A 22,901-nucleotide genomic window follows, 5' to 3' on the forward strand; every position below is an offset into this window, starting at 1 on the left:
CTCTCTCTTACTGTTGGTTCAGGGAAGAAAAGTTCAGAGTAAAAAATGAGAGGTTGCAATGAAGGAGACGGCAAGAAATTGAGAGTTTTTCTCTCTACTTTTTCATAATAAAAACAGAGACGAATATACAAGCTGTATCACTGTTTTTACCTACTGCAGTATATTAAAATATTACAAATGAACTTTAGCAAAAATTATGCACCAAACCAAGTCTAAATCTCAACTAAATAAGTCATAAAATCTTCACTTGATTGGCCTAATATCTGCTCCACAACTACTGCAGACTTAACAAAATATAAACTGAAACTTTGGCTCCAAAAATCCAATTTGAATCTTCAACCGGAATTTGTCCCATTTCCAGTAGGTTATCACCTACATCATCACTCCTCCTTGATAAGCTTGCTGGAAACACCAAGTCTAAGTCTCAAACTCTCAAACTTGGTTTTAGGTAGACCCTTGGTCATGATATCCGCAAGTTGATCTTCACCCTTGCAATGGATTAATTTCACTTCAGCATTACTTTCAGCTTCTCTCACAGCATGAAACTTGATCTTGATGTGTTTTGTCCTGCCGTGTAAGATTGGATTCTTTGCCATAGCAACTGTTGATTGATTGTTACAGAAATTACAGTAGGTTCTTCTTGAGACTATCTTCAGTTTTGTCTTTCAATTCTGCTGCCATCTGCCTCATCTCATCCCCTGCTTTTTCAATCATCAACCTTTTAATTGCTCTCTTTATCTTCCCTCTTTCCAAATCATTCTCCAACTCAAACCCATTTCTCCATACATGCCTGATGTGCCTTGTATTCACCTTTTGGTCACCAAAACAAGGTCTACAAATCATTGGAACCCCTTCACTTGAAAGTTCCAACCACAGTGGCTCCAAAACCCTCCCACAGAACTATTCGCCAATACTTCTTGTTGTGGTGCCCATTTCACAATGCAGCTTCTTTCTCCAACAGTCTCTTTAAAGTCATCAGGCAGCCAATCAGTAGGTTCTGATCCACTCACTGGATCAGGTCTAAGCACCCACAAGAAAGGTTGCTTGCTGTTGGCCAGGCCCCAAGCCATTTTTGTTAGCTCTTTGGCATTGACAGACACTATGCTTCCGAAACTTACATATATAACTGAGTTGTGTCTCTGCTTATTAAGCCATGAGATGCAGCTGCTGTCCTCTTCCAGCAAGCTACTAGAGGAGGCCAAAGCAATTTTGTGCATAGGACCTATCGAGAAGTTTGTAACTTGGCATTGCTGTTGATATTGTTCTAACCATGATTGTTCAAGACAGTTCATGCTATTCCAAATGATGGCTGAAGATGATCCTATAATGCTCAGTATAGCTATTAGTTGCATAGTGGCATCTAAATTATCGAAATTGGTTGTTGGTAGATCCCTGAATCTTAGTGGATGAAGCCCTGGCACTAACTCTGTTGAGTTGGAATCTGCATCAAAAGTGGTAGTTTCAAGCTTCAGAAATCATCACCCGTAGTGGTACGATTACAAATTGATCCACATAATTAGACTTGAAATACTACCACCCCTTCACAGAAGGAAAACATGGTAAAATTAATTCATTATTATTAAGCTGTAAGCGTTAGAATTACTTTTAGCACATCTTTAGTGAAAACAATGAGTTCTTGTACCTTGTGGAGGAATATAACTTCTTCTTGGAGTAGAGGATACGCAAAGTATGTCAGCATATTAGCGACACTACCAGTATGTAGAATGATGCTGGGTAGCTTCAGATGACTAGCGACTGCTTGTGCAAAGTACATGAGTGCATCATAAATTATGCAGGGGAGTTGGTCTTGCTGCTCCTGTTTTTCTATCGTCTGCCTCAGAAATTCCAGGAATGGAGCTCTGCAGTTTGAGTTAAGATTTGACGTGAAAGTTAAAAAGCCACGAGGGACATCAGGTTTGGATGATACGCCATCTGGTAGCGAAAAGAAGATAAAATCAGGATGATGAGAAGTTTGAGGAGAACTGAACTGGGCATGAGCAACTATGATGGAGAAACCATTGGAGCGAAGGATGGTGCCTAGCTGAACCATCGGATTTATGTGTCCTTGGAATTGACATGGAACTAGCACCAAGTTGCGGCATCTCCGCTCCTGTTTTGCATCTTTCTCAGGGAGATTTTTCTCTGCAACTAGTTGAAATCTAGCCTCAAACAAGTAGTTAACTCCTCCGTGTATAGAAAAGCATAACCTCAGATCAACTAAACGACAATCAATAAACTTTGTAGGATAGCCATTATTAATTTTGCCACTCGTTTATTTTAACACTGACAGAAGCAAAAGACAATTGTCTTCTTGGACGGCAATTTAAGGCTGGTTTTACTACTTGTTCATGCTTTAACTTCTACCTGTTCTAGGCCCAATTCAAACTTCAGGCTGAATACTGGGGCATTCATTCTCGTCATACTAATTGAATAGATGATGGAGTGAAAAATCATGGGATTTAGGTAGAAATGCTGATAGGAAATATGTATCTAAAGGACTCATAAATACCAACTATTAACAAGGGAAAAATTTAGGTAGAAAAGCTGAATGTTGAAGCCACATTACAGTCCACGATGTTGCATTGTTTCCAGGAGTTCAAACGTGTAACAAGGTATCCAGTATCCACCACAATGCCTTATCAATCTCAAATTCTTTAGTTCACGGAAGATGAGCATCAGAAATTAGCAAAAGATCTAAAACTATTGAAGAGGAATTCCACAAGAAAAATGAAATAACTAAAACAAGAAGGAAATTTATTATCTTATATTCATATAATCATATGGACATATTACCGATTATTAATGGCACTTCAGCAACAAAGCATCAGACCCAGAAACAAAACACATATCACATACTCTCAGAACAAAATTATTTGTCACTGGTAAGTGGCAATGACTCTAATCTATATTTATCATTTTAACCTGAAATCTCAATAGCCTTCACATTAGGCTTCTTCATCTCCACTTTGGGAACAGTGACTGTGAGAACTCCATTCTCCATAGAAGCCTTCACCTGATCCATCTTCACATTCTCCGGCAACCTGAACCTCCTCGAGAACTTCCCACTGCTACGTTCCACACGGTGCCACGTGTCGTTCTTGTCTTCCTTCTCTATGTTCCTCTCTCCAGTTATTTGGAGCACCCTGTCATCTTCAATCTCCAGCTTTACTTCCTCTTTCTTCAGCCCTGGAAGATCGGCCTTGAACACATGGGCTTCTGGGGTCTCCTTCCAGTCGACACGCGTGTTGACAAATGCAGAGGTTTCTTGAGGGAAATGAGAGGAAGAAGAAGGGAATTGGAAGTCCTTGAATGGGTCCCAAGAGGGATCGAAGATACTGCTTCGAGAATTACCAAAGAAGCTGGGAATCAGAGACATTTTCCTACAGGAAATTGAATTTCAAAGTTGTTCGGATGCTCAGAAAGATTGCTAATGCTTGGACCTTTGGTGAACAGAGAGTGCGATCAGTTGGGTATTTATAAGATTTAAGGAAGTAATACAAGTACTTTCTCGATGTTTTTGGGCTTTTCAGTTAACGAACTTTCGGGTAAATTCGAGAACCTTCCGAAGCTTTCCAGAAGGAGCTACTGCTTTAGCCTTATTAAGGATATATTATTGATTATATATATATAATTTTTTTTTTTATGGTAATTAGCCACCCTTATTACAACTCAAACTCAAGACGGGGCGCTTTCAACCAAACACCTCCTATCCACTCGACCACAAGTGGGTGGTTATATATTATCAATTTAGATGCAATTCTTTTACGAAAGGCTAAAAAATGGAAACAAGTTTGAATTCGATAGATTTACAGGCATTAAAATAGATATTTTATTCAATTTAAAGACAAAACGAACATCGATTTAGGAATATTAAATAGTCATTTTATTCAATTTAGAGACAAAACGTATCCAAGTTTCAATTTGTTCAATTTAGGAATACTAAATAATAACTTTGTTCAACTTAGACGCACGTGTAGTTAATTTTTAATAGAAAAAAAAAATTTAGATACTCTAAAATTATTTATTTGGTTTTAGTCTTCCAATCCTAAAATTAAAAACTAAAAAAGAAATTAGATAAAAAGTTAGAAAATTTGCTGATTCCAAAGTTTAAATATAATAATAACAAAATAAGAAATACTATAAATAGGAAAACTGGTTTTAAAATTTTAAAATAATGACAATTTTTTTTTTTTTTTTACATAAAACAAAGTATTTTTTTATTTAAAAAATAAATTAAAAAAGTAAAAAAAAAGTCGTTGATAACAACTTTTCCTTTTTTTTTTTTTTTTCAGTTTCTTTTTAATATCTATTTTATTTTTAAAAATTTTTTAGACACGTGATAAAAGTATTATAGTAGACTTCATTTTGATTTATTTTCTTATAACTTATACAATTACTAATTTGTCATTGTTTGCTATTAAATTTAAGTACAATTAATAAAAAGTGTTCTTAAATTTAATATTTGTGTCCCTTTTTTAACATTTCATAAAAACCAAAAAAAAAAATCGAGGATATGCAAAGTACGTCAGCATAGTGGTAACACTACCAGTTTGTAAGATGATGCTTGGTAGCTTCAGGTGACTAGACACTGCTTCTGAAAAGTACATGAGTGCATCATAAATTATGCAGGGGAGTTCGTCTTGCTGCTCCTGTTTTCCTATCATCTGACTTAGAAATTCCTGGAATGGGGCTCTACAGTTCAAGTTAAGACTTGACATGAAAGCTAAAAAATCACGAGGGATGTCAGGTTTGGATGATATGCCATCTGGTAGGGATTGGAAGATAAAATCAGGATGATTGGAAGTTTGAGGAGAATTGAATTGGGCATGAGCAACTGTGATAGAGAAACCTTTGGAGTGAAGGATTGTGCCTAGCTGAAGCATCGGATTTACCTGTCCTTGGAACGGACATGGAACTAGCACCAGTTTTCTGCATCTCCGCCCTTGTTTTTCCATCTCTCTCTCTTACTGTTGGTTCAGGGAAGAAAAGTTCAGAGTAAAAAATGAGAGGTTGCAATGAAGGAGACGGCAAGAAATTGAGAGTTTTTCTCTCTACTTTTTCATAATAAAAACAGAGACGAATATACAAGCTGTATCACTGTTTTTACCTACTGCAGTATATTAAAATATTACAAATGAACTTTAGCAAAAATTATGCACCAAACCAAGTCTAAATCTCAACTAAATAAGTCATAAAATCTTCACTTGATTGGCCTAATATCTGCTCCACAACTACTGCAGACTTAACAAAATATAAACTGAAACTTTGGCTCCAAAAATCCAATTTGAATCTTCAACCGGAATTTGTCCCATTTCCAGTAGGTTATCACCTACATCATCACTCCTCCTTGATAAGCTTGCTGGAAACACCAAGTCTAAGTCTCAAACTCTCAAACTTGGTTTTAGGTAGACCCTTGGTCATGATATCCGCAAGTTGATCTTCACCCTTGCAATGGATTAATTTCACTTCAGCATTACTTTCAGCTTCTCTCACAGCATGAAACTTGATCTTGATGTGTTTTGTCCTGCCGTGTAAGATTGGATTCTTTGCCATAGCAACTGTTGATTGATTGTTACAGAAATTACAGTAGGTTCTTCTTGAGACTATCTTCAGTTTTGTCTTTCAATTCTGCTGCCATCTGCCTCATCTCATCCCCTGCTTTTTCAATCATCAACCTTTTAATTGCTCTCTTTATCTTCCCTCTTTCCAAATCATTCTCCAACTCAAACCCATTTCTCCATACATGCCTGATGTGCCTTGTATTCACCTTTTGGTCACCAAAACAAGGTCTACAAATCATTGGAACCCCTTCACTTGAAAGTTCCAACCACAGTGGCTCCAAAACCCTCCCACAGAACTATTCGCCAATACTTCTTGTTGTGGTGCCCATTTCACAATGCAGCTTCTTTCTCCAACAGTCTCTTTAAAGTCATCAGGCAGCCAATCAGTAGGTTCTGATCCACTCACTGGATCAGGTCTAAGCACCCACAAGAAAGGTTGCTTGCTGTTGGCCAGGCCCCAAGCCATTTTTGTTAGCTCTTTGGCATTGACAGACACTATGCTTCCGAAACTTACATATATAACTGAGTTGTGTCTCTGCTTATTAAGCCATGAGATGCAGCTGCTGTCCTCTTCCAGCAAGCTACTAGAGGAGGCCAAAGCAATTTTGTGCATAGGACCTATCGAGAAGTTTGTAACTTGGCATTGCTGTTGATATTGTTCTAACCATGATTGTTCAAGACAGTTCATGCTATTCCAAATGATGGCTGAAGATGATCCTATAATGCTCAGTATAGCTATTAGTTGCATAGTGGCATCTAAATTATCGAAATTGGTTGTTGGTAGATCCCTGAATCTTAGTGGATGAAGCCCTGGCACTAACTCTGTTGAGTTGGAATCTGCATCAAAAGTGGTAGTTTCAAGCTTCAGAAATCATCACCCGTAGTGGTACGATTACAAATTGATCCACATAATTAGACTTGAAATACTACCACCCCTTCACAGAAGGAAAACATGGTAAAATTAATTCATTATTATTAAGCTGTAAGCGTTAGAATTACTTTTAGCACATCTTTAGTGAAAACAATGAGTTCTTGTACCTTGTGGAGGAATATAACTTCTTCTTGGAGTAGAGGATACGCAAAGTATGTCAGCATATTAGCGACACTACCAGTATGTAGAATGATGCTGGGTAGCTTCAGATGACTAGCGACTGCTTGTGCAAAGTACATGAGTGCATCATAAATTATGCAGGGGAGTTGGTCTTGCTGCTCCTGTTTTTCTATCGTCTGCCTCAGAAATTCCAGGAATGGAGCTCTGCAGTTTGAGTTAAGATTTGACGTGAAAGTTAAAAAGCCACGAGGGACATCAGGTTTGGATGATACGCCATCTGGTAGCGAAAAGAAGATAAAATCAGGATGATGAGAAGTTTGAGGAGAACTGAACTGGGCATGAGCAACTATGATGGAGAAACCATTGGAGCGAAGGATGGTGCCTAGCTGAACCATCGGATTTATGTGTCCTTGGAATTGACATGGAACTAGCACCAAGTTGCGGCATCTCCGCTCCTGTTTTGCATCTTTCTCAGGGAGATTTTTCTCTGCAACTAGTTGAAATCTAGCCTCAAACAAGTAGTTAACTCCTCCGTGTATAGAAAAGCATAACCTCAGATCAACTAAACGACAATCAATAAACTTTGTAGGATAGCCATTATTAATTTTGCCACTCGTTTATTTTAACACTGACAGAAGCAAAAGACAATTGTCTTCTTGGACGGCAATTTAAGGCTGGTTTTACTACTTGTTCATGCTTTAACTTCTACCTGTTCTAGGCCCAATTCAAACTTCAGGCTGAATACTGGGGCATTCATTCTCGTCATACTAATTGAATAGATGATGGAGTGAAAAATCATGGGATTTAGGTAGAAATGCTGATAGGAAATATGTATCTAAAGGACTCATAAATACCAACTATTAACAAGGGAAAAATTTAGGTAGAAAAGCTGAATGTTGAAGCCACATTACAGTCCACGATGTTGCATTGTTTCCAGGAGTTCAAACGTGTAACAAGGTATCCAGTATCCACCACAATGCCTTATCAATCTCAAATTCTTTAGTTCACGGAAGATGAGCATCAGAAATTAGCAAAAGATCTAAAACTATTGAAGAGGAATTCCACAAGAAAAATGAAATAACTAAAACAAGAAGGAAATTTATTATCTTATATTCATATAATCATATGGACATATTACCGATTATTAATGGCACTTCAGCAACAAAGCATCAGACCCAGAAACAAAACACATATCACATACTCTCAGAACAAAATTATTTGTCACTGGTAAGTGGCAATGACTCTAATCTATATTTATCATTTTAACCTGAAATCTCAATAGCCTTCACATTAGGCTTCTTCATCTCCACTTTGGGAACAGTGACTGTGAGAACTCCATTCTCCATAGAAGCCTTCACCTGATCCATCTTCACATTCTCCGGCAACCTGAACCTCCTCGAGAACTTCCCACTGCTACGTTCCACACGGTGCCACGTGTCGTTCTTGTCTTCCTTCTCTATGTTCCTCTCTCCAGTTATTTGGAGCACCCTGTCATCTTCAATCTCCAGCTTTACTTCCTCTTTCTTCAGCCCTGGAAGATCGGCCTTGAACACATGGGCTTCTGGGGTCTCCTTCCAGTCGACACGCGTGTTGACAAATGCAGAGGTTTCTTGAGGGAAATGAGAGGAAGAAGAAGGGAATTGGAAGTCCTTGAATGGGTCCCAAGAGGGATCGAAGATACTGCTTCGAGAATTACCAAAGAAGCTGGGAATCAGAGACATTTTCCTACAGGAAATTGAATTTCAAAGTTGTTCGGATGCTCAGAAAGATTGCTAATGCTTGGACCTTTGGTGAACAGAGAGTGCGATCAGTTGGGTATTTATAAGATTTAAGGAAGTAATACAAGTACTTTCTCGATGTTTTTGGGCTTTTCAGTTAACGAACTTTCGGGTAAATTCGAGAACCTTCCGAAGCTTTCCAGAAGGAGCTACTGCTTTAGCCTTATTAAGGATATATTATTGATTATATATATATAATTTTTTTTTTTATGGTAATTAGCCACCCTTATTACAACTCAAACTCAAGACGGGGCGCTTTCAACCAAACACCTCCTATCCACTCGACCACAAGTGGGTGGTTATATATTATCAATTTAGATGCAATTCTTTTACGAAAGGCTAAAAAATGGAAACAAGTTTGAATTCGATAGATTTACAGGCATTAAAATAGATATTTTATTCAATTTAAAGACAAAACGAACATCGATTTAGGAATATTAAATAGTCATTTTATTCAATTTAGAGACAAAACGTATCCAAGTTTCAATTTGTTCAATTTAGGAATACTAAATAATAACTTTGTTCAACTTAGACGCACGTGTAGTTAATTTTTAATAGAAAAAAAAAATTTAGATACTCTAAAATTATTTATTTGGTTTTAGTCTTCCAATCCTAAAATTAAAAACTAAAAAAGAAATTAGATAAAAAGTTAGAAAATTTGCTGATTCCAAAGTTTAAATATAATAATAACAAAATAAGAAATACTATAAATAGGAAAACTGGTTTTAAAATTTTAAAATAATGACAATTTTTTTTTTTTTTTTACATAAAACAAAGTATTTTTTTATTTAAAAAATAAATTAAAAAAGTAAAAAAAAAGTCGTTGATAACAACTTTTCCTTTTTTTTTTTTTTTTCAGTTTCTTTTTAATATCTATTTTATTTTTAAAAATTTTTTAGACACGTGATAAAAGTATTATAGTAGACTTCATTTTGATTTATTTTCTTATAACTTATACAATTACTAATTTGTCATTGTTTGCTATTAAATTTAAGTACAATTAATAAAAAGTGTTCTTAAATTTAATATTTGTGTCCCTTTTTTAACATTTCATAAAAACCAAAAAAAAAAAAAAAAAGTTATACCTAAATTGGTAATATCTTGCTTTATTACTATTAGGGGTGTTCAAAAAAACTGATTAGAATTGGAAATAGCGGATACCCGAAACCAACTGTCAACGGGTAGATTCCGATTCTAAATTTTTGGAACCGTTACTGTGCGATTCCAATTTCGGTTCCTATAGTTAGGAACCGGAATCAGAATCGAAACCAGAAACTAAGACTAATATAAAATAAAATTAAAGAGTAAAGGGGTTAACAAAAACTTTTGTAGAATAAGTAATGTGAATACATTTATATTTATATTTCGTAACATTTAAAGTAAGCTAGTTTGATTTTTAAGAATCTACATTTACAAAGTAATGAAGTTTGTAATTTTGAATTTATAATTTGTAATTTTATTTTTGTTAACAAGTGCAAAATAGAGGGCCATTATAATTTTACAGGGTATCCAAAATCAGAACCAGAACTATTGTTACAGGTTCCAGTTCCTTCAAAAAATGCAAGGTAACTGGAACCGAACACCCCTAATTACTATCATTTGCATTTATAGATTTTTTTTTTTTTTTCATTTATCTTTAACCAAATACAAATGAACTTGAAGAGAATGAATTATTCTTTAAATAAATAAACATATTAACAAGATAATAATGACAGTAAGATTTTTGGCCATTCATGAGGCTAGGATGCCTGAAGACACTAGTTTTGATGGCAATTGGCATTAAATTGACGTTATAAGCTCTACTAATTCATTCAAGGAATTATTAGAAGATCCACCTTTCTTGATACTAACTTCAGTTTTTTCTTTCAATTCTGCTGCCTTCTGCCTCATCTCCTCCCCTTCTTTTTCCACCATCAGTCTCTTTATCGCTCTCTCTATCTTCCCTCTTTCCAAATCATTCTCCAATTCAAACCCATTTCTCCATACATGGCTGATGTACCTTGTGTTCACCTTTTGATCCCCAAAACATGGCCTACAAATCATTGGAACCCCTTCACTTATACTTTCAATGGTTGAATTCCAACCACAGTGGCTCCAAAATCCTCCCACAGCACCATGTGCCAATACTTCTTGTTGTGGTGCCCATTTCACTATGTAGCCTCTTTCTCCCACAGTCTCTTTAAATTCATCAGGCAACCAATCAGTAGGTTCTGCTCCATTATCAGGATCTGGCCTAATCACCCACAGGAAAGGTTGCTTGCTGTTGGCTAGGCCCCAAGCCATTTCTGTTAGGTCTTTGGCATCCACGGATGCTATGCTTCCAAAACTTACATATATAACTGAGTTGTGACCTTGCTTGTTAAGCCATGAGATGCAACTGCTGTCCTCTTCCAGTAAGCTACTAGAGGACGCCGAAGCAATTTTGTGCATAGGACCTATTGACAAATTTGGAACTCGGAATTGTTGTTGATATTGTGCTAATGATGATTGTTCAAGGCAGTCCATACTATTCCAAACGATGGCTGAAGATGATCCTATATTGCTCAGTATAGCTATTAGTTGCAGAGTGGGATCTAAATCATCGAAAGTGTTTGATGGTAGATCCTTGAGTCTGAGGAGATGAAGCCCAGGCACTAACTCTGTTGAGTTGGAATCTGCATTAAAAAAGTGGTAGTTTCAAGCTTCAGAAATCATCACCAGCGGAGCTATGCTACAAATTGATCTACAAAATTAAGACTTGAAATACCATCTCCCCTTCACGTAAAGGAAACATGTTAAAATTAGTTCATTGTGTTAAACTGTGAGCATTACAATTGTAATTAGCACATATTCAGTGAAAACAATATGGAGTTCTTATACCTTGTGGGGGAATGTAACCTTCCTCTTGGAGTCGAGGATATGCAAAGTACGTCAGCATAGTGGTAACACTACCAGTTTGTAAGATGATGCTTGGTAGCTTCAGGTGACTAGACACTGCTTCTGTAAAGTACATGAGTGCATCATAAATTATGCAGGGGAGTTCGTCTTGCTGCTCCTGTTTTCCTATCATCTGACTTAGAAATTCCTGGAATGGGGCTCTACAGTTCAAGTTAAGACTTGACATGAAAGCTAAAAAATCACGAGGGATGTCAGGTTTGGATGATATGCCATCTGGTAGGGATTGGAAGATGAAATCAGGATGATTGGAAGTTTGAGGAGAATTGAATTGGGCATGAGCAACTGTGATAGAGAAACCTTTGGAGTGAAGGATGGTGCCTAGCTGAAGCATCGGATTTATGTGTCCTTGGAATGGACATGGAACTAGCACCAGTTTTCTGCATCTCCACCCTTGTTTTTCCATCTCTCTTTTACTTTCTTCTTCTGTTTTTTTTTTTTTTTTTTTTTTTTTCAGGGAGATTTTCCTCTGCAACTGTTGAAATTTAGCCTCAAACAAGTAATGGGAATCAATAAAATTTGTAGGATAGCTACATATGCAGAAACTGCCAAAGATACTGTTAATTTTAGCCACTCCTTTGTTTGAGCTTTCCTCTTAAATACTGTTACAGACCCGACCCTTTTCTAAAACCTAGTTTCTCTCCTCCACTTTATGGGCCTGCTCCATGAGGTCATGCAGATTTGTGGGCTTGGTTAATCTCAGATATGCTTTTATTTCTTCCCTCAGCCCATTTGAAAAAATGCCCTCGGAACTCTGTCACGGTGCCTGTCTGCCTCAACGCCACCAAGGCTTCGAATGCGGAGCCCTTGAAGGATGGTCTGAATCAGTTGATGATCGCGTTTTTGAAGGCTGTCTAGGAAACAATCGGTGACCGAGAGTCCATCCATTGATACCAATTTAGTGCTCGCCCTTCCATACACACAGTGGCAGCCTCCACCTTCTCCTTCTCCTTCTCTGTATAATGGTTAATGGAAATATAATGGTCAGCCTTGAATGTCCAGCCATACGGGTCTTCCCCATTAAACACCGGTAGCTCTAATTTTTTGATTCTCCGTTCTTCTCTTCCTGTCTCTTCCCCTCCCGATCGATGTTGATCCTTACTACTTTCACCTCCAGAGTTTTCCGATCCAGTCACCTTGTTTTTTTCTCGGTAGTGACTGGCCTCCCTTTCCTCTTTTAACCTCATCCACTCCCGGAGCTCCAGGAGATATCCTTTAAGACTACCCATGTCCTCCTTAATATTCCCAAGGTCCTCTCTGACGGCACCCATATCTCGCTTCATCGTTCCCCCTCCTTCTCTACGTTGTCCATTCTAGTGTCCATTTTTGTTTTTACCATACCCCAACCTCGCTCTGATACCAATGATACAGACCCCTCTCAACTCACTGTTTGGCAATCAACACACGCACACCACAGAAATTCAAATAATTCCACAGACATGAAATATTCCAGAATTATATTGATAATCAAAGAAGTATATATACTGAATTATCAGAGAAGTACATAAACTGAAATACAGAAAGAGTAACTGATAAATGCAAAACAGAATTCTAGCACTTCGAGGAGCTAGAGACCTCCTAGTATTATTCCCTTAACAAACTAACCATACTCACGTCTTAAGACTCTTCCCTTATATTCCCATTGATTCTCACTCAAGCCCCAATCAACTAAGGACATGTATACAGTCCACTTAACTAACTCCCCTTCCCTTTATTCACACCCAACGTCCCTCCGCCTTGCCTGTGATAATTCTTAATAATGGGTGGCCTAACAAATACAGACGGAATCAAGAGATAATGCAGCTTTCTTGGACCGCAATGTTCAGGATTTTTTTTTTTTTCTTATCCTGATTTTGCTTGGTGTTCATGTTTCTACTTCTGTCTCTTCTAGGCCTCTTTTAAATGTCAAGCAGAATACTGGAACATTCATTCCCGTCAAATAATTGAATCAATGATTTATCACAGGAATAACAAATATTGCTACGTTGGTTGCCGAAGAAGCTCGGAATTAGTGCCATATGGTTTCTGAGAATGCCGAGAGTACTAGATTTGATTGCTGATTTTGATGCTTCAACCAATCTGATCCAATCAACTTTAGACAACCCACTTTTCTTCATCCAACTCAGGCACTGCAACATCTTCCCTCATTATGCCAGCATAATCATCAGTTACTTTTGCACCAGCCTGAGCAAACAGTTCCACTACAGCAGGCAACATACCATAGTATCTCTTCAAATCATTAACCAATTGTTTGCCACTTGTTAGATCCTGAACATGCCATACATACACTGGAGGAACCAAATCATCAACTGTTGCCTCCTGCCATGCATGTTGCCCATCCCTCATCTGGTGCTTATAAGCTTGGCAATTCCTCACTCTGTGACCCTTAGGCCCCACTTGGACCTCTGAACAGTATCCACAGGTTTGGACAGCATACTTCTGCATGAGTTTGGATGCTCCTGACCGCATTCTCTCCCATGCCTCCATACCTCTAACAGCAACATCTGTATGGATGTCAGAAAAACAGTATGCCTTCATTGAACTACATTCGTTAAGCCAGATGACAAAACATTGAAACAACGAGGACATAACTCTATCCAATTTCACTCGGCTATAGAATCAGATTGGGAAAAAAAAATGAAGAGGTAGGTTTTATCAAAGTCATTAATAAAAGATAATAGGAACAAGAAGGGATCTAGAGTAATCTAAGACACTGAGTATATTTTGGCACGGCAGGGAAGAGTCAAAAGTCAAATCCTGGCCCAAATTTTGGATGAAAAGCGAAAATCTAGTATCACTTAAGTCAAGGGCCAAAAAAAAAAAAAAAAAAAAAAGGGAAATCAATAATCAACAAAACCTTGTGTATCATCAGACAGCATGTCCATAAGCTTGTTTTCTTCACTTGACTTCTTTCCCTTACCCCAAAATCCACATGTGTCTATGCCTTTGCCAGTTGCAACTTCTTTTGGGAACCTTTTCTCAAAATCAATAACTTTACCCGCAATATTGTAAGCAGGAAAAATCCTTCTCCTAGTAGGGTACTCAGGGATGTCAATGCCTGCTTGGATGCACAATTCAACAACTGCTGGAATCCGATCCACTTCAAGCCTCTCATTATGCGAAACAGCTCTCCCTACCCTGTCGTATAGATGACAAGATTCCACAGGAGGCAAAACATGCTTCATATCCCCAATACTCCAAGTGTGTTCTTTGTTTGCTGGGCTACCTGCAACGTTGCACGTTCTGATCTTATGCGGTGGATGACCAACATGAACTTCTCCACACAAGCTGCAAAAGACAAGTTTACAATCATAAAAAAAGTTTATGTCAAACTATCAATCAGATCAATAATAATAATAATAAGAATAATAAAAAACCAGAATTTCCATTTACACTGCTTTATCCTTTCCACTTTCAAGTTTATCACTGTATGTAATTTTGTTTTCAATCCGAGTTCCTAAGTTTTGACTTCAATAGATTGGGCTCACAAGAGAAGTAGGATTTTTCCATATCATATGCATTCCTTTTCTTATATGGCTCATAAATGTGTGTGTAACATGATTATTTTTTAAACTTTAGGCATCTGTTTCTAGAACAAGCTAGAACATGTAATACAAAGTTACAATTAGAGGTTACCAAAGTACAGACGGCATAATTATTAAAAGGTGATGCCTATCCACAACTTCCTATACTCAACTCAACTCAATAGTCTAGTCTCTTAGACAATGATTAAGAAAGCTGAGTGCTTACCTGCATGTATATATGGAGATACTCTCAACAATCTTTGAAACAGAAGCAAATAATTCAGTTCTGGCTGCATAAACTTCATGAGCAATTGGTATCAATTCCTTGACCAATAATCCATTTTCTGGAGGCCGTAGAATCTTCTCTTTCACCATCTGCCGCTGTTTCTTTTCCCTTCTAGCTAAACGCTTAAGTTCATTAATACTTGTGACCAATGGTTTCCGCTCATTTTTCTTTAGCTTCCTTGGGAACTCTGGGCGGATTGATCCAGTAGAGTACATACCACATGGATGCTTTAACTTATTTACACCAACAATGTTTGCATTAGAATTTTGCATAATCAAATCATGCAAATTCACAAGGCTTCGAATTCGTCTAGGCAGCATTGTTCTCATAAGAACTTGATCTGGTATTCAAGATCAGACATTCTAATGTCAGAACAAGAAAGCAACCAGCAATTAAACAAGTGCTAATTTACAGGAAAAAAAATAAAAATGTAAACCCAAGACAATTGTGCCATATCCATATTATACATACAATTAACAGGCAAATAACTTTTGAAAAGCATTAAACTAATTTCATATGCTTAAGAAATCATTTTGCTACAAAGTCTAATCAATAACACCACAACCATTCACAAATTATTCGAGCACTACATTGTGTAAAAAAGAATCAACAATCTTCAAGAGTATCCACTTATGATTCAACATTTTACACAAACGGGGCGGCTTACGACAAGTGGAACATGCAAACACAATCCCATCAGTTAGCTACGCATTTTGACAAACAGTTTACATGCAAAGATGAAAATACAAACCGATAACATAAACTCTTAAGTGACCCATAAGCTTGTTTCGTGGGTTCAACAAAACAACGTATCATGCGACTAGTTCTATTCGTTTTCATATGATATTAAAAAAAAAAAAAAAAAAAACTCAAAATACAAGATTTGAAAGAAAATACAGAAGAGCTAAACCTTTGGTCACACGGCCATAGAGAGCGTGATAAGCTTGCGAATATGTCAAACTACAATTTATTGCACCAAACGTGTTACGATTTTAACGGCAAAGAGTAAAGACAAGTAGGGATGGCAACGGGGCGGGGCCGGATTTCCCATTCCCCGTCCCCGTCAGATGAATCCATCCCCTCCCCGAACTAGGGGGAGAAATCCCCGAATTGTTATATTCTATTATTCTAACATTGAATAAGACCCAGATCAAACAACAGCTAAGGTTCAACACAAAATGCCGTTTCCCGTTGCGTCCTCCCACTTTCCGTCACTTTCTCAGCTACCAAACGGGAACTAAACAACTTAAAAACTAATCTTTCTACTTCCAGTGTTCTCATAGCCCAAATTACAAAACCCATAAGCTTAAAAAAACTTCACTTTTTTGCATCTTTTCTCAGCACCCAAACAGAATTAAAAAAAAAACAAAAAAAAAAAAAACAAAATATACATTAATAACCAAACCAACCTTAAAGTTAGAGAGAAGACCCGGTTCAATAGAAGGAAATATAGCTGAAAGAAATTGGAGATACCATAAAGTGTTGGATTTTAGCTTGGGCAAATTTTAGGGTTTGAAGATGAAAAACGGGGCTGAAATAGCAATGGCAAATTCTGGAACTTTGGGTAACATTAGTAAAATTAGTATAGACTATTATCTACAATCAAGTAAGATCTCTGTAATTCATAAGGTCATCAAGGTTTATAAACAACGTTATTAAATATTAATACAACCTTCAAATTACTGAAAACATTAGATCTTATATTTACGATAATTGTTTAACATACTATTTGTACAATAGATAGCACATTATTGAGTTCTTGACATATCATTACGAGTCACATTATTAATTCTTAGCAAAACTCCCTTGCATTCACATTAATTTTATATAGACAATCCACATCCATAGCATTGTTCTAAACAGAACATTCAGTGTTTTAACCAGAGATTTGAATGGCCTTGACGTCAGGTTTCTTAACCTCATCTTTAGGAACAGTAACGGTCAAAACTCCATTCTCCATAGAAGCCTTGATTTGATCCATCTTCACATTCTCTGGTAGCTTAAACCTCCTGGAGAATTTCCCACTACTCCGTTCCACACGATGCCATGTGTCGTTCTTGTCTTCCTTCTCTATATTCCTCTCTCCGCTAATCTGAAGCATCCTGTCATCTTCGATCTCCACCTTCACTTCTTCTTTCTTAAGCCCAGGGAGGTCGGCCTTGAACACATGAGCCTCCGGGGTTTCCCTCCAGTCTATCCGGGTGTTAACAATAGCAGAAGTTTCTTGAGGAAAACGAGTGCAGAGTGAAGAAAAGTCCTTAAATGGATCCCAAACATCCAGAGAGAAAGGATCGAAGATGCTGCTGCGCTGGTTGCCGAAGAAACTCGGAATCAGTGCCATATGGTTTCTGACAATGCGAGAGTACTAGTTTTGATTGCTGAGGTTGAAGCTTCAACTTTGAAAAATTGTCTTTGATAGTCTAAAACGGAAGTGCGCTGGGGTTTTTATTAAGAACAATGGAAAATTCTGGTATTTTCGCGCGCAACCTCTTCTGTTTAGTTAATGAAGCCTCTGGGGCCTTCTCGTAAATTCGCGGAGTTCTTATGTTCCGGGCTTGCTAGAAAGTTCTAGACTTTCTTCTTATATGGGCTCCCAAGTTAAGCTTTCATTAAAGGCCCAAACCTCAAATGGGTAAAAGCCTTTTATTATATATTTTCCTTTTATCTATTATTTTTCACAACTTTTAAAAAACTCATAGTTTATTTTTTAAATTGCTTTAAAAAAAAAAAAAAAGAAGGCAAAATTATTAATTTAACCGATTATATTTATCACGGTAGATTTTTCTTAGAATTATTGGAATTTTTTTAGGAATACATAATTCTTTACTTAATCGTTTGTTGACAGAAAAAGTATAGAAAATATAGAAAACTTATATAGTAATTAAGAAGACAAAATCTTGGTTTCAGGAGACTTACGAGGAAAAAAAAATTAAATGCATAGATATTTACTATCTAATATTATAATTGCCATATGTCAATGGATCTTTATAAATTTAGAAAATAAAATAAGGAAATGATTTAAGTCTACTAATCCAGATGAACTAAAAATTAGAAAAATCGGGTGTAAAGAAAAAACATATTTTTCTCTAAACAGGTAATTTTGATATTAAATGGGTTTAAAAGGAGATTTTAAAATAGAGTAAATGATTTTTCTCACCCAAGGTTTGGTCTAATAACACTTTTCCACTTGTCAAGTTTCAAAATGCCACTTTTCCCGCCCATCAATTTTCAAAACAACACTTTTCAAATCCACCATTATGTTTTGTTAGAAAAATCCGTTATGTCATATGATATAAACAGTGTAAAGACAAAATTACCTTTCTTTCTCATTCGCCACCTTTGATTCCAGCAATCGGAAAAACAATTACACACAACCATAAACACTTCTAAACCAACTTTACTAGTCGATTTCCAACAAAACAACTCCAAACAATTACACCCAAATCATCAATCAAGCAAAAAACCTTAGGAAAGGAAGTAGTGATCAGCGACATTTGGTGGGCAAACAGGATCGACTTTGTTGGGGGTTTTGGAGAGGAAGTGTCGTGGTGTGTAATCATGGAATTAGAATCAATTACCAAGGTGTACGTAATATCATTATAACATATATATATATATAATTTCCTAACATATATGTGAATGTTAATATATATATTATATATATTCTTGCAAATAAAATGTTTGGGTCCAAAAATATATAGCGTAAAAGTAAAATCATAATCATACAATCTCCGAATTCTCTGTGGGCCAAGCTCAGGGATTCCTTTACATCCTCGTCTCAAGGACGAGCCGGGTTGAGGGAATCCCCTTGGGCCCTTAGGCTGGGCTCAAAGACATGGGTCCCTAGCCCCAACCTGACCCGTGCCCATCAGTTAATATACATGGACCTAAGTGTCACTTTATGACTCTTTTGGGTCCCAAAAATTAGGACTAAAATGTACTTGACTCATTAAATATTGCTAAGTGTTAATGTCAAATCCAAGTACTTGAGTTGTCATTTTAATTTCCGTCTAAGGGTAGAGAACTTATGGGTAAACAAGAGAAAATGTTCTTTAATTACTTTACATTGAGCTTAAGTAAAATCAATATTGACCATTATCTACAATTAAAATAAGATCTGTATAAAAATTTAAGGTGATTAAGGTTTGGAAAAGAGAAATAGAACTCTATTATAGACATTTAATGAGGGAGCCATCTCATTAACATCATATATAAAGTCTGTAGTAAATTTTCAACCAATATTAAAAAAGATATTGATGTTTTTAAAAAGGTGATTCTTTCAACTTATTTTGATAGTGTACATTATATATAGAAATCAGTGTATACAAATATCTCTTTAGAAAATCTATTATTGAAAGAAAAGGAAAGCAATTCATTCGTAGGTAGCCCAAATGGTTAGAACAAATTGATGATAGTGTAAAATATAAATAAACATACGATCCCAGATTTGATTCTCCATCTGAACATATATCCAAGCATGGTTGTTCCTTACCTTGTTTCTCTCCTATCAATTCCCTTCTCCAATTTCGTTCTTCTTCTTGTTCTTCTTGTTGGAACAACGTTATTCCTTCTTCCTCCTCTTCTTCTTGGAACAACCTTGTTTCTGAAATAACAACGTTGTTCTTTCAAGAACAGTCATTCTTTATGAAATGAATGATTGATCATTCATAAGGAATAACTATTCCTTCTGTGAGAAACGATCGTTCTTTCATAAGGAACGATCATTCTTTCATAAAGAACGATTGATCTATTTCTTTGGTTCAATCAAAATCATTTTGAGTCTTAAGTGCGGTGAAATTGACGTGATAATACCAACTCAACTACCACGTGGAGATTATAAGCAAAGTTTGTGAGAACGTGCTGCTGGCAACGCTTTAAACCGAATGAAAATGGCAAATATCATAACTACCCTTAAACATTTTTGAAGAGATTGCTGGAATGACAATTTTTCACAGTTTATCAAATAGGCCATACTCCTTTGTCTAACTTTGTTTGAATTAATTCTTTTGCTTCTCCCCTTTTATAATCACATTAGTAACGTTACTAATACACCCTTCAAATTACTGAAACATTAGATCTTATAATATTCTAATTTTTTTACATATTAATTTTACAATAAATAATATATCATGATATCTTGACATTATCTAATAAATATGTGATGAAAATATGTTTAAAACCATAAAATATGCCCAAATGTGACTATGAAATAACCCCTGTTCTATAATGTTGCTGAATTTCGGATCTATACAAAGCCTTGAAACTGTCATTATGTAATACAATGCCTTGCTCCTGAACCTTATGCCCAAAAATCAATAGTAATATAAATTAATCAAGAAAAAAATTGTCACAACGATTTACATCATTAATTCTTAGCAAAACAGAAACTCCATTCCATTTACATGAATTTCATATAGACAATCCATAGCATTGTTCTTAAACAGAGCATTCAGTGTTTTAACCAGAGATTTCAATGGCCTTGACGTCAGGTTTCTTAACCTCAACCTTGGGAACAGTAACAGTAAGGACTCCGTTCTCCATAGAAGCCTTAATTTGATCCATCTTCACATTCTCTGGTAGCTTAAACCTCCTGGAGAACTTCCCACTACTACGTTCCACACGATGCCACGTCTCTTTCTTGTCTTCCTTCTCTACATTCCTCTCTCCGCTAATCTGAAGCACCCTATCATCTTCAATCTCCACCTTCACTTCTTCTTTCTGGAGCCCTGGAAGATCGGCCTTGAACACGTGAGCCTCCGGGGTTTCCCTCCACTCTATGCGCGTGTTGACAATAGCAGATGTTTCTTGAGGGAAACGAGCGGAGAGTGAAGAAAAGTCCTTGAATGGATCCCAAACATCCAGAGAGAAGGGATCGAAGATACCACTGCGTTGGTTGCCGAAGAAGCTCGGAATCAATGCCATATGGTTTCTAAGAATGCGAGAGTACTAGAATTGATTGCTGAGTTTGATGTTTCAACTTTGAAGAATTGTCCCCGATGGTCTAAAACGGCAGAGCGTTGGGGTTTTTATGACTAATGGAAAATTCTGGTACTTTCGCACGCAAATCTCTTCTAGTTATGAAGCCTCTGGGGCCTTCTGGTAAATTCGAGAAGTTCTTATATTCCGGGCTTGCTAGGAAGTTCTGGACTTTCTTCTGGAATGGGCTATCAAGTTAAGCTTTAATTAAAGCTTTTTATTTTATATTTTCCTTTTATCTATTATTTTTCTCAACTTTTAAAACTCATAGTTTATTCCGAATATGATATTTTTATATCCTCATCTTTCTTTTTTCTTTACAATGGTACACCTTAAGTATGTTTGTTCTTTTTAAATTTGAAGTTATAAATTAATCCAATTAAAAAAGAAAAAAGGGCAAAACTTTCAATTTAATGGATTATCTCCGTCATGATAGAGTTTTCTTAGAATTATTGGAGTTTTTTTAGGAATACATAATTTTTACTTAACAGATGTTAGTTTCACAAAACTATTTAGTAATTAAGAAGACAAAATCTTGGGTTTAGGAGACTTATGATGAACTAAAAATTAAAAAAATGGGGTGTAAAGAAAAAACGTATTTATGTCTAAAAGGGTAATTTTAATATTAAATGGGGCCTAAAAGGAGATTTTAAAATATAATTAGGACGTACTTAATAATAGGAGCTGTTGACTATTACATTAGGGCTAAAATTTACTTCTTTGTGCTCTTTTGTTATATAATTGAAGTTAATAATTAGACCTCCTATGAGGTTTCAATTTTCCACATGTGAATAGAAAAGATCATTATATTAACACAAACATCTCATTTTCTATATTATTAAGGAAATCAACGCAAACGATCTTGACAGTAATGATTGAAATCAATCTAACGTGATTTATGGACTTGCAATATATTGTGCACTCTGCTATTCTTGTAAACTTTGACTTTCCATGTTTAGACTTACCTTATATATCATATACGTTATGGGACAGCCTATATTCGGCTCCCATCTCTTGTAAACTTTTCTTATTAATACATATCCTCTCAATGGCAAAGACACGAGAGTTTCCTAAGATTCTTGGTTTTGTATTATGGTATCCAGAGCCTAAACGTGACCATTGTCTTTTTTTTTTTTTTTTTTTTGATCCGATCCCATGGCCTCTTCTTCAATCCTTGTCAACCCCAGTAATGTCTACATCCTTGTTATTGTTAAACTCACCAAAGATAATTATCTCCTATGGAAAACTCAAATCGTCTCGTACTTGCGTGGCCAACGCTTGTTCAGTTTTGTTGATGGCACCATCTCCCCTCCCCCTCCCACCATACCCAACCTTGAAGCAGATACATCCACCTCCACCACACCCGAAATAACCAATCCTAAATACACCTCCTGGTTTGACCAAGATCAAATTGTCCTAAGTACCATCGTTTCCTCACTATTTGAGAGCATTTTGGAACAAATGGTTGGGCTCTCCACCTCCAGAGAAGTCTGGACAACCATTGAGAGTTGTTTTCCTCTCATTCTTCTGCACGAGCTATCCAAACTCGGTAGTTCTTGGCCCTCACAAAGAAAGGCAACTTGTCTATCTCGGATTATTATTAGAAGATGAAGTCCTTCTCGAACACCTTGGCTACTATCAGACAACCTCTTCAAGCCCATGAGTTCACAGCATATCTCCTTGGAGGACTTGATAGCTCATATGATGCTATCGTCACTTCTATCTCAACCCAAATAGACAACATGTCTTCCGAAGAGATGTTTAATCATCTCCTTGCTTTTGAATTGCGGA

At 36.5% G+C, this 22,901-nt stretch overlaps 7 protein-coding genes and 1 pseudogene across 10 annotated transcripts; all 8 read right to left on the bottom strand.

The window, feature by feature from the left end:
- Positions 1–4,985, bottom strand: LOC116144972 (annotated as a pseudogene).
- LOC116144968 (17.3 kDa class I heat shock protein-like) lies at positions 2,780–3,452 on the bottom strand. Its single transcript, XM_031430420.1, has one exon. The coding sequence runs from the start codon at positions 3,374–3,376 to the stop codon at positions 2,918–2,920; it is 459 nt and encodes a 152-aa protein (XP_031286280.1). The 5' UTR covers positions 3,377–3,452; the 3' UTR covers positions 2,780–2,917.
- Positions 4,986–5,551: 566 nt separating the features above from the next.
- LOC116145034 (UDP-glucose iridoid glucosyltransferase-like) lies at positions 5,552–7,229 on the bottom strand (the record flags this gene model as incomplete). The annotated part of the gene is given in 3 exon segments (XM_031430486.1): positions 5,552–5,820; positions 5,823–6,423; positions 6,600–7,229. Coding segments are annotated over 3 exon segments (1,470 nt in total), but the record flags the coding sequence as incomplete, so codon positions are not given.
- A 507-nt stretch (positions 7,230–7,736) lies between these two features.
- LOC116144969 (17.3 kDa class I heat shock protein-like) lies at positions 7,737–8,417 on the bottom strand. The gene has a single exon (XM_031430421.1). It carries the CDS (start codon positions 8,331–8,333, stop codon positions 7,875–7,877), a length of 459 nt encoding a protein of 152 aa, XP_031286281.1. The 5' UTR covers positions 8,334–8,417; the 3' UTR covers positions 7,737–7,874.
- A 1,639-nt stretch (positions 8,418–10,056) lies between these two features.
- Positions 10,057–11,865, bottom strand: LOC116144964 (UDP-glycosyltransferase 76E2-like). The gene is made up of 2 exons (XM_031430412.1): positions 11,250–11,865; positions 10,057–11,044 (listed from the first exon to the last, which is right to left on the bottom strand). Exons 1-2 carry the CDS (start codon positions 11,728–11,730, stop codon positions 10,170–10,172), a joined length of 1,356 nt encoding a protein of 451 aa, XP_031286272.1. The 5' UTR covers positions 11,731–11,865; the 3' UTR covers positions 10,057–10,169.
- An 895-nt stretch (positions 11,866–12,760) lies between these two features.
- LOC116144966 (APO protein 3, mitochondrial-like) lies at positions 12,761–16,700 on the bottom strand. Of its 4 annotated transcripts, none has more exons than XM_031430417.1 (4): positions 16,544–16,700; positions 15,075–15,474; positions 14,182–14,612; positions 12,761–13,828 (listed from the first exon to the last, which is right to left on the bottom strand). In XM_031430417.1, the coding sequence occupies exons 2-4, from the start codon at positions 15,461–15,463 to the stop codon at positions 13,419–13,421; spliced, it is 1,230 nt and encodes a 409-aa protein (XP_031286277.1). In that variant the 5' UTR covers positions 15,464–15,474; positions 16,544–16,700; the 3' UTR covers positions 12,761–13,418. The 4 variants fall into 4 exon arrangements, with proteins under 4 accessions (XP_031286277.1, XP_031286278.1, XP_031286276.1 ...); XM_031430418.1 differs by having other exon boundaries at positions 15,075–15,458; positions 16,544–16,564; XM_031430416.1 differs by lacking the exon at positions 16,544–16,700 and adding an exon at positions 16,045–16,247.
- Positions 16,701–16,859: 159 nt separating this feature from the next.
- LOC116144967 (18.2 kDa class I heat shock protein-like) lies at positions 16,860–17,587 on the bottom strand. The gene has a single exon (XM_031430419.1). It carries the CDS (start codon positions 17,473–17,475, stop codon positions 17,011–17,013), a length of 465 nt encoding a protein of 154 aa, XP_031286279.1. The 5' UTR covers positions 17,476–17,587; the 3' UTR covers positions 16,860–17,010.
- A 2,899-nt stretch (positions 17,588–20,486) lies between these two features.
- LOC116144961 (18.2 kDa class I heat shock protein-like) lies at positions 20,487–21,110 on the bottom strand. The gene has a single exon (XM_031430410.1). It carries the CDS (start codon positions 21,054–21,056, stop codon positions 20,592–20,594), a length of 465 nt encoding a protein of 154 aa, XP_031286270.1. The 5' UTR covers positions 21,057–21,110; the 3' UTR covers positions 20,487–20,591.
- Between the last annotated feature and the right edge of the window lie 1,791 nt (positions 21,111–22,901).

Source organism: Pistacia vera, unplaced genomic scaffold (assembly GCF_008641045.1).
Source record: "Pistacia vera cultivar Batoury unplaced genomic scaffold, PisVer_v2 Contig46, whole genome shotgun sequence".
NCBI lineage: Eukaryota > Viridiplantae > Streptophyta > Magnoliopsida > Sapindales > Anacardiaceae > Pistacia > Pistacia vera.

Coding starts and splice junctions, on each gene's coding strand:
- LOC116144964 (XM_031430412.1), bottom strand. CDS start 11,730: ATGGAAAAACAAGGGTGGAGATGCAGAAAACTGGTGCTAGTTCCATGT. Junction 11,045..11,249: donor AGGTTACATTCCCCCACAAG/GTATAAGAACTC, acceptor TTTTTAATGCAG/ATTCCAACTCAACAGAGTTA.
- LOC116144969 (XM_031430421.1), bottom strand. CDS start 8,333: ATGTCTCTGATTCCCAGCTTCTTTGGTAATTCTCGAAGCAGTATCTTC.
- LOC116144966 (XM_031430415.1), bottom strand. CDS start 15,913: ATGGGTCACTTAAGAGTTTATGTTATCG. Junction 15,475..15,885: donor CTTAAGAGTTTATGTTATCG/GTTTGTATTTTC, acceptor CTTGAATACCAG/ATCAAGTTCTTATGAGAACA. Junction 14,613..15,074: donor ATCTCCATATATACATGCAG/GTAAGCACTCAG, acceptor TGTCTTTTGCAG/CTTGTGTGGAGAAGTTCATG.
- LOC116144968 (XM_031430420.1), bottom strand. CDS start 3,376: ATGTCTCTGATTCCCAGCTTCTTTGGTAATTCTCGAAGCAGTATCTTC.
- LOC116144961 (XM_031430410.1), bottom strand. CDS start 21,056: ATGGCATTGATTCCGAGCTTCTTCGGCAACCAACGCAGTGGTATCTTC.
- LOC116144967 (XM_031430419.1), bottom strand. CDS start 17,475: ATGGCACTGATTCCGAGTTTCTTCGGCAACCAGCGCAGCAGCATCTTC.